Genomic DNA, 13,038 nt, shown 5'->3' on the forward strand with positions numbered 1-13,038 from the left:
GTATGATGGGGGTAAGGGACCACAGGAAGAGAACAGAGTTGGAAGGGGCCCGGGTCTGAGGCCAGCTGGGCAGCCCAGCCCTGTCCTGTCCACCCCCAACGTTGCTCAGGGCACTGCAGGGTGCACATTTGAAAGCAGGCAGAAAAGGGGCTCTGTTCAGGGTCATCGCTGGCACCCCTCGAAGCTTTCTAGGCTGTACTGCGGCCACTAACATAAAATGTCCAAACCGGGTCCTGATCAGATGTCACGGATTATTGTCCTGTTACCGGAAGCTAGAGAAAAAACTAGGGCCGGAGCGATAGCACATCGGGTAGGGCGTTTGCCTTGCATGAGGCCGACCTGGGTTCGATCCCCAGCATCCCATATAGTCCCCCAAGTACAGCCAAGAGTCATTCCTGAGTGCAGAGCCAGGAGTAACCCCTGAGTATCACTGGGTATGAACCCCCCCCAAAAAAGAAAAAAAACTAAAACTCGACCAGGCTAGTGTTTCCTGGCATCTGTGCTTTGAAATTTAAAATGAAGTGTGTTAATCGATTTTCCAGAGTCAGATAAAGTTGATTTTACATTAAGCAGCAGCCCTAAATGTAAGACCTGGTATGTTACACATACAAACAGTGCTATGTCAAAATTTTAAATGCGACACACCTAAGTGGTGCTAAGTCCACCGAGAGTGACAGCAATAAAATTGTGAATATAAAATCACTCCATATATTCATACGAAGACACTATAATTTTATGTCATACAGTAACACATATAAAAAGAAATATATACTATGTGTAATTTATATATTATGAATATATACAATTTATGGCTTGCAATAAAATTCTACTTTTCCATCCTTTCATTATAGAAGTAAAACAATTCTGATTCATGCTGTCATCATAAGCCTCCAATTTTCAATCCCTTTTCACCTGTTAAGTTTTATACACACATATACAGGGGAAAAATCCACCGCTAAATACAACTCCATATTTAATTGATCCCAGTTCACTGATTTGCACCTTCCTTGCCCCCGTGCTACCTCCCAGTACTGAGTTCTCTGATGATTTTGGAAATTTCTGCAAGGGAAGGCAGTCTCTTTCTGAGCTCACCACCCCGTGTTCGAGCATTCTTGATAGGGAGAGAATTCTGTTCTCCCCGTTGCAATACTTAATTTCCACTCAAAGTGGAAAAGAAGGCCATTATCTCCATGCACCCTGTCACTTTTTCGGTGACGAGGTTCACAACTGTCTCTAACATCCTTCGTGTAACTTGCTTGTCAAACTTCATTCCAAGAAAGTGCTGAGGAGATTGGCCCCTATTCAGGGGTCCCGACCCGTCCCCACCGTGCCGACAGACCCCCACAGACATCATCATGCAAATCTAGCTCGACAGCAGTGGTTACCTGGGTTCTGCCGGTTCAGGAGGATTAGCTGAGGTCGGGGGGGCGGAGGCAGCTAATGCACCCTGGAGCCCGCTCTCTGCCTTTTCCCTTTCAACGTGTCCATTGGGTTGTTAAAAACTCTTTAGGAGAGAGAATTTGCCGCAGTCTCACCAGTCAAGTCTGGAGTGTTCTAGAGAGAGATAGAGGAAGGGGTGGGGGGGGGGGGAGAGAGGGCTTCACAATCAGAAATTACCTTCCAGCGCAGTGAGCCCTCGGCTGGGCAGACACTCTGTTTCCGTCTGGCTGCCTTTGGCACTTCTGCATTTATTTCCCTGGGAAATGAGGGGCCGAGTGGGTGAGAAGTCATCCTTTAAAAAGCAACTTGAAATCTTGCGGCTTTGGACTGAAACCTGCCATGGAGTGGAGTTCTTTGGCTTCCTTTCCATGCGAAGGCTAACTCCAAGCTGAGGCCAGGCCCCTGGAAGCCAGCTCCCTGGAGGACACCCGCAGATCTGCTTTCTCGGGGAGTTTCTACCTGGAAATATATATTGTCCCTCAGTGGGTGACATAGCACCTCCGTGCGCACAATTGCATTAACTCGAGATGTGTGCTGGTTAAGTCTCTCGTCTTTGTTTTTTTTCCCCTGGTTAATAATGTCATTATTCTAAATTTGTGTTTGATCAACTCTTTGTAGCGAAGCAGTTTCCTCCCATTATAAATTACAGGATTCCAAAATTATATTAGCGAAGAAAACCAGTTGTATTCATTGCCAGGCTTATTATATCAAGCGTCTTTCATGCTTTTTTTTTTCTTGAGTAGGATTTAAGTATAAACAAATTAACTTTTTTTTTCCTTTTAACCTTACTTTGGGTTTGGGAGTGGAGAATAGATCATTAAATTAAGAACTCCTTATCACTATTACCTTTATATAAATACTGGTGTGTGTGTGTGTGTGTATGCGTGCAATTCTGAACTGTTTTGTCTACAGTAGGGCTGCTCCACTGCCATCTTTACTTTGATTGTATATTGGTTTTGGTTGTTTGTTCTGAATTTTGCGTCTGTCTCTGAAGATGCTAAATCATCTTTCATCGTGGTGTCCAAAAGTGTCTAAGTGCCGTCATTCAATGTCCCCTGAAACTGCACGGTCTTGGGTTCCTACCTCGCTGGACTGGGGAGGAATCAGGAGCCTTCAAGGGTGCCTCTGTGGGCCACAGGTGGGGGACAGCTGCAGGGGCCTTGGGGCCAGCCTGAGCCATTCCAGGTCTGTTTCAGCCATGTCAGTGCCCCTCCCTGTTCCCGGGAAATCCATTCCAGTTCCGTCCAGTCTTGGACAGTGGAGAGTCTAAAAGCTGAGACTGGTCATCAACAAAGCTTACTTGTTGGCTTAGAGACAGGAATTGATAACTTCTTAAAAGGACTTTGATGCGCATTTGCACTTCAATAATTGATTCCCTTCAGAATCAAATAACAGGCATTTGATTTCTTGGGGTGTCAAGAGTTCACTCGGTGTGTGTTCGGGAAAGGAGCGGCTCACATCCTCTCCATCCCGGGTGGGGTCGGGGGGAAGGACAGCTCTCGAAACCGAGATCGGGCTTATTGTGGAGGGGGACGATTATTCCCAGTGCATTAACGGGCACAGTGAACGAACACTTATTCGGGTTACTCAAATCTCAGTACTTGGCTGATGGTTTATTTTTCCCAGCTCCTAGAAGGCTGGGCGGGGGGGGGGGGTGGAGGAGCTGAGGAAGGCTCCATCCTGGCCTCGATGCTCCCTTCACTCTGACAGGGACTAGAGTCTTTAAGCAAGAAGAGCCTCTGGTCACCCCAAACAGGTGCCGTCTGAGTAGGTGACGGCACGCCCTCGCCGCATGTCGCAGCTCCGCCGCCAGGGAAGACGGGACCGGCTGGGCTTTCTCTGTTTCCGTGAGAAGTAAAATCGCTAAAATGGACCCAGGGAAGTGCCAGGGTTCTAACGTGCAGTTGGCTTGATGGTTTTCTGCCTTTACTCCTCTGCGTATCTGAGAACAAGCGTGCAGTGCCCCGGAGAGAGGGGAAAGGGCCCGAGAGGTGGTCCAGGAGGTCCAGGAGGACGGGCCGTGCACGTGACCCACTTCTAATCCCCGGCCCCATGAACGGTCCCTCGAGCACCACCAGGGCTCCCCCTGAGCACAGAGCCAAGAATAGCCCCTGAGGGGTGCTCCAGAACCAAAACTAATCGAATGGAGGGTAAAGAAATGCCATTGTCTTGAGGACCAGCTTTGGCTGGTGACACCGTTAGCTTCAGGCCGGCAGGTGGCATTGGGGACCGATGGCCAGGGAAAGCGGGACGCGGTGCTGCCAGCTCGGAGCAAGGGTAGTGAAGCCATCGGGCTGCCCAGTCCACTGCACTGGCCCGTCCCCATCCATACCAGCCGTGACACAGAGTCTGGGGAGGGGCCGGGCGCCTCCCGCGATGAGGAAGGTCCCAGGGAACGGCGAGGACGGCGGCTTGGAGGGAGCTGCTGGAAATTCGAGTCATGGTGGCCCCTGCACCGGGTCTCACAACGACCACCACTGCGGGACCCCGGAACCCCTCCGTGACCTTATGACCCTACCCAGATGGGTCCCCGCTGCCTCTCGCCCCTCCCAGGTGGTTGGGCGAGCGGAACACTCAGAAGCTCCCAGACCCGGCGCCTCTGCCCGGTCAGGGCTGGACAGGCCGCCCTTCGGGTGCAGACGGCACCCCCACGGCTCAGCGCCTCCCCTCCCCCTCCCCCGGCCCTCGGCCAGGACAGCCGTGGGGTGTCTCGGCTCTCCCTGCCTCATGCTTGGACCTTCGGCCCGGCCCTGCTGGCACCCTGCAGTCCCCCGAGTTCCCACCTCCACCCTCAAAGGCGCCACATGTCGCCGGCCTGAAAAGGGGGGTGACAGCAACGGTGCTTGGGGTCGGGAGCAGCGGAGAGTCTGAGACACGGGTGTGTCGGGGGGGGGGGGGGAACGGACTGACCGCAGAGAGACATGTCTTTCTGGGGACGCTCTCTGGGCTGAACGTGGCTTTGCCCAAGCAGCTCCCGGGCACCCCGTGCTCAGAGGAGCCGGGTCCTCGAGGGGCTGGGCCCGAGTGGAGAGTGAGGACGGGAGCAGGAGCGTTTGTGGTTGCAGCTCTACACACACACACACACACACACACACACACACACACACCCTTGTCCCCTGGACCCCGCGTGGCTCTGCCATTTTGAAGTGAGTGCATGGTGTAATGCACACACCCAGGTTGGTAGCCAGTGGAAAGTGAGGTTCATGAAAACACTAGAAGATTCTAGCAAGGCTTTCTTCTTCCCCCGTCGCCCTCCTCCCTGCAACCTGCCTATAAACGATCCCCCGAGGTGCTAGAGACGAAAGCTTTGTCCCCGAGGGAGAGCAGGGCTAGCTGGGATTGCGATGGCGGGAAGTGGGCACAAGGAGACTTTGTCAGCAGGGGCCAGAGAGAGAGCACAGTGGGTAGGGCCTGTGCCTTGCACTCCGAGGGTTCAGTCCCCTCCCACAATTTCAGTGTGCCGCTGCCCCCCACAAAAATATATTACAAACAATGAAAGGCGTTTGAAGACTTACTCTGCAGGAAGTGCCCAGCTAGAAGCTTCTGCTAGGTCGCCAGACTCTTGACTTATTTATTGTTTTGAATGCCAGCAAGTTCCAAATGGGAAGAACCCGGATGTTGCCGGTAGAGGTCACGGTGGGCCCGGAGGTGGCAGGGGTCAGTGCTGCGTGCCGGTGGGGGGACACAGACCGCAGCCCCCGTCCCTGCCCGCCAGTGTCTCACGGGGGTCTCCTCCTGTCTTCCAGGACGAATCTTCGAGCCACGAGTGCAACCAGCGCACTATCCTCCTGTACGGCGTGGGCAAGGAGCGGGCGCGGGCGCGGCAGCAGCTGAAGAAGATCACCAAAGATATCCTGAAGATCCTGAACAAGAAGAGCAGCCCCGAGACGGCGGGTAAGGCGCCCGGGCCCCTTCCCGCCGCCTCCTCTCCGGGGTGCCACGGGCCCGGGCGTTTCCTCTCCGGAATGACTGTCCCCACGAAATATGAATAAGCACATTGCCGAGCGCGGGCGTCGGCCCCATATATAGGCGTCCTGCGGGAGATGGCCCGGCCGAGAGATAGGCGGGGGGGGGGGGGGGGCTGTTGTTGTTGCTCTTTCCTGCTCTTCTTCCCTGCCCCAGTTTTCTGCCAGAACCGTGAGTGTTGTACCATGCACGCATGAGCTGGGCCCTCCGTGGTGGTTTTTCCTTTTTTTCCCTCCCCTGCCTGGTAGTTGGCCCGAGAGCAGAACAGGCCGCGCTGCCATTGCTCATCTGACATTCTCCTTCAGAGGACAGGCGGTCGGAGAGGCAGGGGTGGGACGCCGGCCCCGGAGGAGCCCTGGGTCCGGGTCTGCGATGCTTTCCCTGGAGTTGTCCCCGCTCCCTGGACCTGTGGCACAGCGGGCCCTCGCCGTGGCGTGTGACATCACCACCTTGCGTAATTGCGACCGCACATTTGCCTAATGACCCTCTCCCAGGTTGGCCCTCGGCTGGGCGCTGACATCATGGCCTGTGCTCCCCGGAGCACCGCTGTGTTTTGATTCTGGGACTTAAGTAACATCAAGACAAACCGGTGTGGCTTTTCCTGAGGCCTCTAGAGCTCTCCCCGCGCCTGCTGGAGCCTCCCTGTCCCGAACTCTGTTGAAATGCTCTGTCGCCCCTGGGGGCTGGCCCGCCGGCCGATGGGCCCATTCCCACATCTTCATACCAAACAACGCAATTAGATGGAATGCGTCCACCTCTGCACTGAGACCGAATGTGTCCACCTCTGCACCCTGGGGGGGGGACGCCCGTGCAGAACTCAAGGACCCCAGTCAACATTGTTTCTCACGAGTGTGGAGCTACGGGTTCAGGGCCCTTGTCAGACACTGGGGCATCGCCCCCCAGACTCCCGCTGCCTGAGGGACGGGCCCTCCTGCTGCTCAGAGAACGAGCTGGGGGAACTGAAACCCCGTCCTGCGGGCCTGTGACTAAACCCGGACACAGAAGCTGCTGCTCCAGGAAAAACTGTCGACTTGTCATTTTCACTCTTTCCTCGCTCTTGGAAGAAAGAGGAAATGGAGCTTCCTCGGCAGAAGCCCAGAAGTGGCTTTTTTTTCTTTTTTTTTTTTTTTGGCATGATGGGGAACGAGTTTCAGACGTTTAGCTCGTGAAGGTTCCGTGATGCCTGTTTTCTCACCGTTGCTTTTAGCATCGGCCCCGAGTCCTAGCTTTGGGACGGCAGCGTGGGGCAGGAGGGGAAGGAAGCGTGCGGTATCCTGGTCGGTTGAGTTCCCCTCCTCCAGGGACCACCTCGGTGCCAGGCTCCCGCTGAGTCTGTCTCTTGTGCTGGCAGCTCTCACTGACGAGCTCTCCGGGAGAAAACCATCGTGAGCTGCTGAGTTTGCAGCTGGAAATAGAAGCGTTGCCGAGAGAGGCACCTTGGGTGCGGGGAGGGCTGTCCCGCCGTCAGTCGAGATAAGATCCCGGCGCCCGAAACGTGTTCGCTGGAGATGCGGTGACTTGCTTTCTGGTCAGTGGTCAAGTCACCCCTTCCAACTTGGTGTGTCACCAGGAGCTTAGCTGCGTCTGCTCCGGACGAAGTTAGGAATGGAAATGAAGGGGGATGTGCTTCCTTTCCTCAGCAGAGCTAGGACTTGTGTTGGCTTACACTGACTTCTGGCTGCATGTAGAAACAGGAGGGAGTCTCTTTAGGGGAGCTGTCAGGTCAGCCTGGCCGTTCCTCTGGGAACACATCAGCGAACCTTTCCATGGCATCTGGTAGAACCAGAGCAACCACCCAAAGGCCCAAACGGCCAAGATTTTAAAGTTTGTGATAAAGGAAACCAAAATTGAACACACACACACACACACACACACACACACACACACACACACACACACACACACACTCTACATGCCACAGCCTCTTGATCCATGGCTGGCCGTCCGGGTTTCCCTCTCTCGCTGTTGTATCTGTGCTGGCCACGAGCCACACGGTGGATGTGGGTTGGTACCTAGACTGTTTCAAGAACTGTCCGTGCCATTTACCAGGAGCCCAGCAGTCTGCCTGAGAGCCGGGCAGGAGAACCATCCATCAGACAGAACCCGCACGCGGAGGCCGTCAGAACACAGGCACCCATGGTGCTGCCAACCCTGAGTGCCGTATCTCCTGCCCCCCCACCGGTGCAAGGGGCAGCGGTGGGAAGCGACGGGTGCTGGCAGGGAGGGGGTGAAGTGAGCCCTCTTACACCGCTGGCTGGAAGGCGGGAAGGTTCAGCCACCAGGGAAAGCAATGTGGAGACCCCGCAGAACAGCCCAAATCGCAAATATGACTCAGATTTCCACTTCTAGACAACTCCCCCCGCCCCACCCCAGATGTGGAGAGGGAGTAAGTGGGATCTGTGCAAGCACACTCACCTTTACCCCAGCCGGAAGGCCACGTACCCTTGCCCACCCCTACCCCTCACCCCCGCCCCCGTGTGCAGCTGTAATTCAGGGCACCAGGAAATTACAGTCATTTAACCTGGAGCTTTGTTGGTTTTTTTTTTTTTGGGTCACATCCGGCAATGCTCAGGGGTTACTCCTGGTTTTGCACTCAGGAATCATTCCTGGCGGTGCTCGGGAGACCATATAGGATGCTGGGAATTGAACCCGGGTCGACCGCGTGCAAGGCAAATGCCCTACCCGCTGTGCTGTCACTCCAGCCCCTTAACCTGGAACTTTGAACTGGCTTCCTGAGCTGGCAGAGACATCGAGGGCACAACTCCGCCTTATTTTTTTTTAATTATTAACATCATTTTATTTTAGCCCCTTATCAGAATTAACTAGATCATTTTATATTCAACACACTTAAACATAGTATTTATGTGACAGATTATTGCTATATAATCTAGAGCTAATATATATCTGCATTTAAGTGTAAAATTTGCTAGATTTGGACATATATATACATATATATATACTTTGGAGCATCTATGACAATAAAATATAAACAATTTAATCTTCATGAAATATTTTAGTCAGTATCTAAAAATATTTTTGACTTCAGAGTAAATTTCTGCCCCCCAGTTAAAGAAATACCAATTATCTGTTCTTTTTTAGATTTTTATATGTACTGGAGCGATAGCACAGTGGGTAGGGCATTTGCCTAGTACTCGGCTGACCTGGGTTCGATTCCTCTGTCCCTCTCGGAGAGCCCGACAAGGTACCGAGAGTATCCCACCCGCACGGCAGAGCCTGGCAAGCTCCCTGTGGCATATTCGATATGCCAAAAACAGTAACAACAAGTCTTACAGTGGAGACATTACTGGTGCCCGCTCAGGCAAATCGATGAACAATGGGACTACAGTGCTACAGTGCTACTAAGTAATTCAGTCAACTCCACCTTACTTTGTCTCATTGCCCGTATTTCAGAGGAGCTGATTTCATAGGCTTGATGGCTTCCTTTCTACATTATTCCATTGGGCTTCAGTTGAGTCAAGTGATTCCAACCTCCATCCTTTGATTCCGGTCTGCTGTGGTACCAGTGTTTGGTTGGTACTTCACACAAACCATCCCTAGCTCTCCTGTCGTATTCTCAAGCTAAGACACTGGCGGCTGGAAGACTCTCTCTGAGTCCCGTTAAGACCTTTCCTGTGTCTTTCAACTGTGAAGTGACATTGCTTCTCCAAGGTGGAACATTCCAGAATTATCTGCGAATGGTCTTTGCTTAGACTCCTCGGATTGGAAATCAGCACAGCGCCGATAGCCTCCGGCTTGCCCTTTGTGCTTCAGTCTTTGTAGAGATACATATTTACTTAAAACTCGGACCCTGGGCCAGAGCAGTGGTACAGCGGGGAGGGTGCTTATCCTGCACGTGGCCGACCTGGGTTTTATCTCTGGCCCCCACTACGGTTCCCCGAGCCTGCCAGGAGTGATCTCTGAGCACAGAGCCAGGGATAAGCCTTGAGGTCTGACTCAAAAACCAAAATCACTGAAAACTAACATAGGACCCCATAGTGTTTGGGCCTGCTCCTTAGAAACAGGCCCCGGTGCCGGGTGAACCATGCATGCGCATTTCCGCCGGGAACCGGTTTCACATTTTCTGCGGTGACCTTCGTCAGGGTCACGCCTTTCCAGTCCGGAAAGGGGCTTCATCCCTTGCTGCACCTGAGACAAATTAGGATCCGGCGAACATCCTTCCTTTCTCCCACACACACCCAGAGTGGGGAAAGCATCCCCACGGCGGAGTCTCCGAAGGGGATGCCCAGACGTTTCTGGTTTATTCTAGAGTGCATTTGGTGGCTTCCACCCCTCCCCCCCCCTTCACTGTGACTTTGGTTTTCCTTGTTTTGTTTCGTCTTGGGCGGGGGGCACACCCGGTGGTGCTGAGCAGCTGCCCCCAGCTCGTGCTCAGGAGTCACTCCCAGCAGTGGGCAAGGAAGCGTGTGGTACCGGGAGGCAATCCTGGGCTTCCCACATGCAACGTTCATGCCGTCACGGTTGGGTCCGGCCCCTCCCCTGCACCCCTCGGTAGCCAGCTCCCTCGGGTGGGTAAGCAAGTAGTGGCATCACTGCCCCCGGGGGTCTCGTGCTCTGTATTCGGCCTCGTGGAAGTGAGAACCACGCGTGTTCAGAACCGCTTCAGAGCTCCCCAGCACTGCGCGTCGACATCAGGAGCGTAACGAGGCGTGAGGAAAACCGCCGTGAGAAGTGGACAGTGGCCACTTCCCTTTCCACCCTGGCAGCACCCCGGCCTGTCAGAGCTCGTTCTGTGTGAGGGAGAGGGTGGTCTCGAGATGGGCCGGGGAGGGGGGGGCTGCCCCGGCTCCTGCTGTGCGGCGTTGTGATTGGAGCCTCGACTGGCGCGGGTGTTTATTCTACGGCACCGTGGGTGCAGTGTTCCCTTTGCGAGATGGAGACAACAGGCTCTGGCGAACACTGACTGGTCTGTTGTGTTTGCCCCGTAGGAGACGAAGGCCAGAGGTCCAGGAGGAGCAAGCAGGAGGTCTTCCCCTCCCTGGAGGCGGTGTTCACCAAGCTGCAGCTTCTGTCCTACTTCGATCAGCACCAGGTCACCTCCCAGGTAGCCGTGCGACGCTGCTCCCGTGCATTTGGGTTCTTTGCCTCCTTTAAGGAAAAACCTCCTTGGGGGGCTGGAACAATAGCACAGCGGGGAGGGCATTTGCCTTGCGTGTGGCTGACCCGGGTTCGATTCCCAGCATCCCATATGGTCCCCCGAGCACCGCCAGGAGTAATTACTGAGTGCAGAGCCAGGAGGAACCCCCGAGCATTGCCGGGTGTGATCACTATATCACTGTCATCCCGTTGCTCATCGAATTGCTCGAGTAGGCACCAGTAACGTCTCCATTGTGAGACTTGTTGTTACTGTTTTTGGCATATCGAATACACCACAGGTAGCTTGCCAGGCTCTGCCGTGCGGGCGAGATACTTTCAGTAGCTTGCCGGGCTCTCCAAGAGGGGCAGAGGAATCAAACCTGGGTCGACCACGTGCAAGGCAAACGCCCTACCCGCTGTGCTATTGCTCCAGCCCATGACCCAAATAGCCAAAAAAAGAAGAAAGAATTAAAGAAAAATCCCCTTCGGGGCCAGAGTGACAGTACAGCGGGAAAGGCGTTTGCCTCGCACGCGGCCAACCCGGGTTCGATCCCTGGCATCCCATATGGTCCCCCAGGCACCGCCAGGAATAGTTCCTAAGTGCAGATGCTCAGGAATAACCCCTGAACATCGATGCATATGTCCCAAAAAGCAAAAAAAAAAAAGAAAAAGAAAAATCCGCTTCATGCCACCGATGCTTGCATGGTCATGTTGATAAATATATTTTAAAGAACTCTGGAAGGAAGGTTCTAGCATTGTCCAGGGCGCTGCATGGGGGACCACATTGCTCTTCTAATTAGAAGATTTTTTTTTTTGTCATGCTAGATTTTTTTTTATTTCATTCATAAACCCAGTTTATGTTTGAAATAAAACCAGCAGCCTCCGAGATCACGCTGAGTGCAGTGCACTGGTTTCTCTGCTGCGCTCTCGAAGCCGCAGAAGCCTGCTGAGGTCGGAACCGAAATACCCTTCAGAGGAAGAGCGGCCACTTGCTTGTTTGCTTGGCCCGCTGGGGGTCACACCCGGGGGATGGTCAAGCAGACATTGCCTGGCAACTAATTCAGCCCAGCAGCTGCCCTCCCGACAGTGAGTGCTGAGTGGCCTGTTCGCTTGCTTCTCACAGAGATGATAACGGGAAGGAAGCCGTGGGGTTTCTGTGTGGTATGGGCTTCTGCTAACGATAGGCCCGGAGCCTCTTCTAGCGTGTCATCGCGGAAATGTGCAAGTTTCCTTTTGTGAGAACGTCGGGGGGGGCGGGGGGGGGGGAGAAGACCCTGGGGGCAGTGGTCCCCGCTGACAGCCACGTGTCCCGCCCAGATATCGAACAACGTGTTGGAACAGATCACGAGCTTCGCGTCGGGCACGTCCTACCACCTGCCCCTGGCCCACCACGTCCAGCTCATCTTCGACCTCATGGAGCCGGCGCTCAACATCGGCGGGCTCATCGACTTCGCCATCCAGGTGCAGGGCGGCCCGTTTCCCCCCCGGCTCACGGCACGCCCACCAGACACCGCTCAAAGCGAGCGGCTCCCCCAGAACCTTTAGCGATAACCCCGGCACTCGGAGGCAGCCCTTAACCTGCTGGCTTGCCTTTGTAGCCGCGTGCAGAGTTTTCACTGGCGTGCTCGTAAGTGGCGCTAACTGGGTACAGAACAATTTTTTTTAATTAATTAATTTATTTTGTAATTAGTGAGTCATCGTGAGGGTACAGTTACAGATTCATACATTTTTGTGCTCACGTTTCCCTCATACAAAGTTCGAGAACCCATCCCTTCACCAGTGCCCATTCTCCACCACAAATAAGCCCAGCATCCCTCCCACCCTCCCCAATCCCATCTCCCCCCCCACCCCACCCTTCACCCTGTCACTGTGGCAGGGTATTCCCTTTTGTAGAACAATTATTTTTAAAAAATGCAAAAGGGCCAGGGATGGAACTCATGGTAGTCAGGGTTAGCGCACTGAATGCATGGGAAAAGCCCTGGGTTTCGTTCCCATCACTAGCCTCTCACACACACACACACACACACACACACACACACACACACACACACACACATAGTAAAGACGCTTGCTATTTTTGTCTTTTGTAATTTCGCTTAGAAAAAAAAAAGCAAAAGTTTATGTCTTGTCTATGAGAGTCTATTCCAGATAAAGAGCCAGGAAACACACTATTTCTTCTACATACATTTGAGCTCACACCACACGTTCTCACACGCCGTCAGCGAGTAGCAAGAGACCCGAGTGGGCATCGCTTATGACCTTTGCTTGTGACAAGAACATCATGATCCACTGGCCTTGTGTCAAAAAAAAAAAAAAAGAAAAAGGCAAAAGGAGATGAGTGAGGGTTGCGCGTCTTCACTCTCTGGGGCTGGCATGTCCGTGCAATAGGTAGGGCACGTGCCTCGCATGCAGCCAACCCCTCGGTTCAACCTCTGGCACTGCACCCAGTCCCCCGAGCCTGCCAGGAGTGACCCCTGAGCACAGAGCCAGGAGTAATGCTGACCACCACCAGGAGTGTCCCACCAAACAAACATCAAA

The 13,038-nt window shown here is 53.7% G+C and overlaps 2 protein-coding genes across 8 annotated transcripts in view; one reads left to right on the plus strand and one right to left on the minus strand.

Annotated features, from left to right (window-relative positions):
- MED12L (mediator complex subunit 12L) overlaps nucleotides 1-13,038 on the plus strand; it is a 262,569-nt gene that overhangs the window by 185,842 nt on the left and 63,689 nt on the right. For all 4 annotated transcript variants that reach the window (XM_055129722.1, XM_055129725.1, XM_055129724.1 and 1 more), the window contains 3 exons: nucleotides 5,187-5,334; nucleotides 10,353-10,468; nucleotides 11,818-11,961. In XM_055129722.1, coding sequence (XP_054985697.1) covers nucleotides 5,187-5,334; nucleotides 10,353-10,468; nucleotides 11,818-11,961 — 408 coding nt within the window. The remainder of the gene's footprint in view (nucleotides 1-5,186; nucleotides 5,335-10,352; nucleotides 10,469-11,817; nucleotides 11,962-13,038) is intronic.
- P2RY12 (purinergic receptor P2Y12) overlaps nucleotides 1-13,038 on the minus strand; it is a 49,031-nt gene that overhangs the window by 3,676 nt on the left and 32,317 nt on the right. Inside the window, exons 1-2 of one of the 4 annotated variants that reach the window (XM_055129727.1) lie at nucleotides 4,956-5,071; nucleotides 1,618-1,899 (exon numbers count right to left, since the gene is read on the minus strand). In XM_055129727.1, coding sequence (XP_054985702.1) covers nucleotides 1,618-1,810 — 193 coding nt within the window. In that variant the 5' untranslated portion in view covers nucleotides 1,811-1,899; nucleotides 4,956-5,071. Of the gene's footprint in view, nucleotides 1-1,385; nucleotides 1,555-1,617; nucleotides 1,900-4,955; nucleotides 5,072-13,038 lie in introns of those variants that run through there. The other 3 variants (XM_055129729.1, XM_055129726.1, XM_055129728.1) reach the window with 3 other exon arrangements.

Source organism: Sorex araneus, chromosome 2, assembly GCF_027595985.1.
Source record: "Sorex araneus isolate mSorAra2 chromosome 2, mSorAra2.pri, whole genome shotgun sequence".
Classification (NCBI taxonomy): domain Eukaryota; kingdom Metazoa; phylum Chordata; class Mammalia; order Eulipotyphla; family Soricidae; genus Sorex; species Sorex araneus.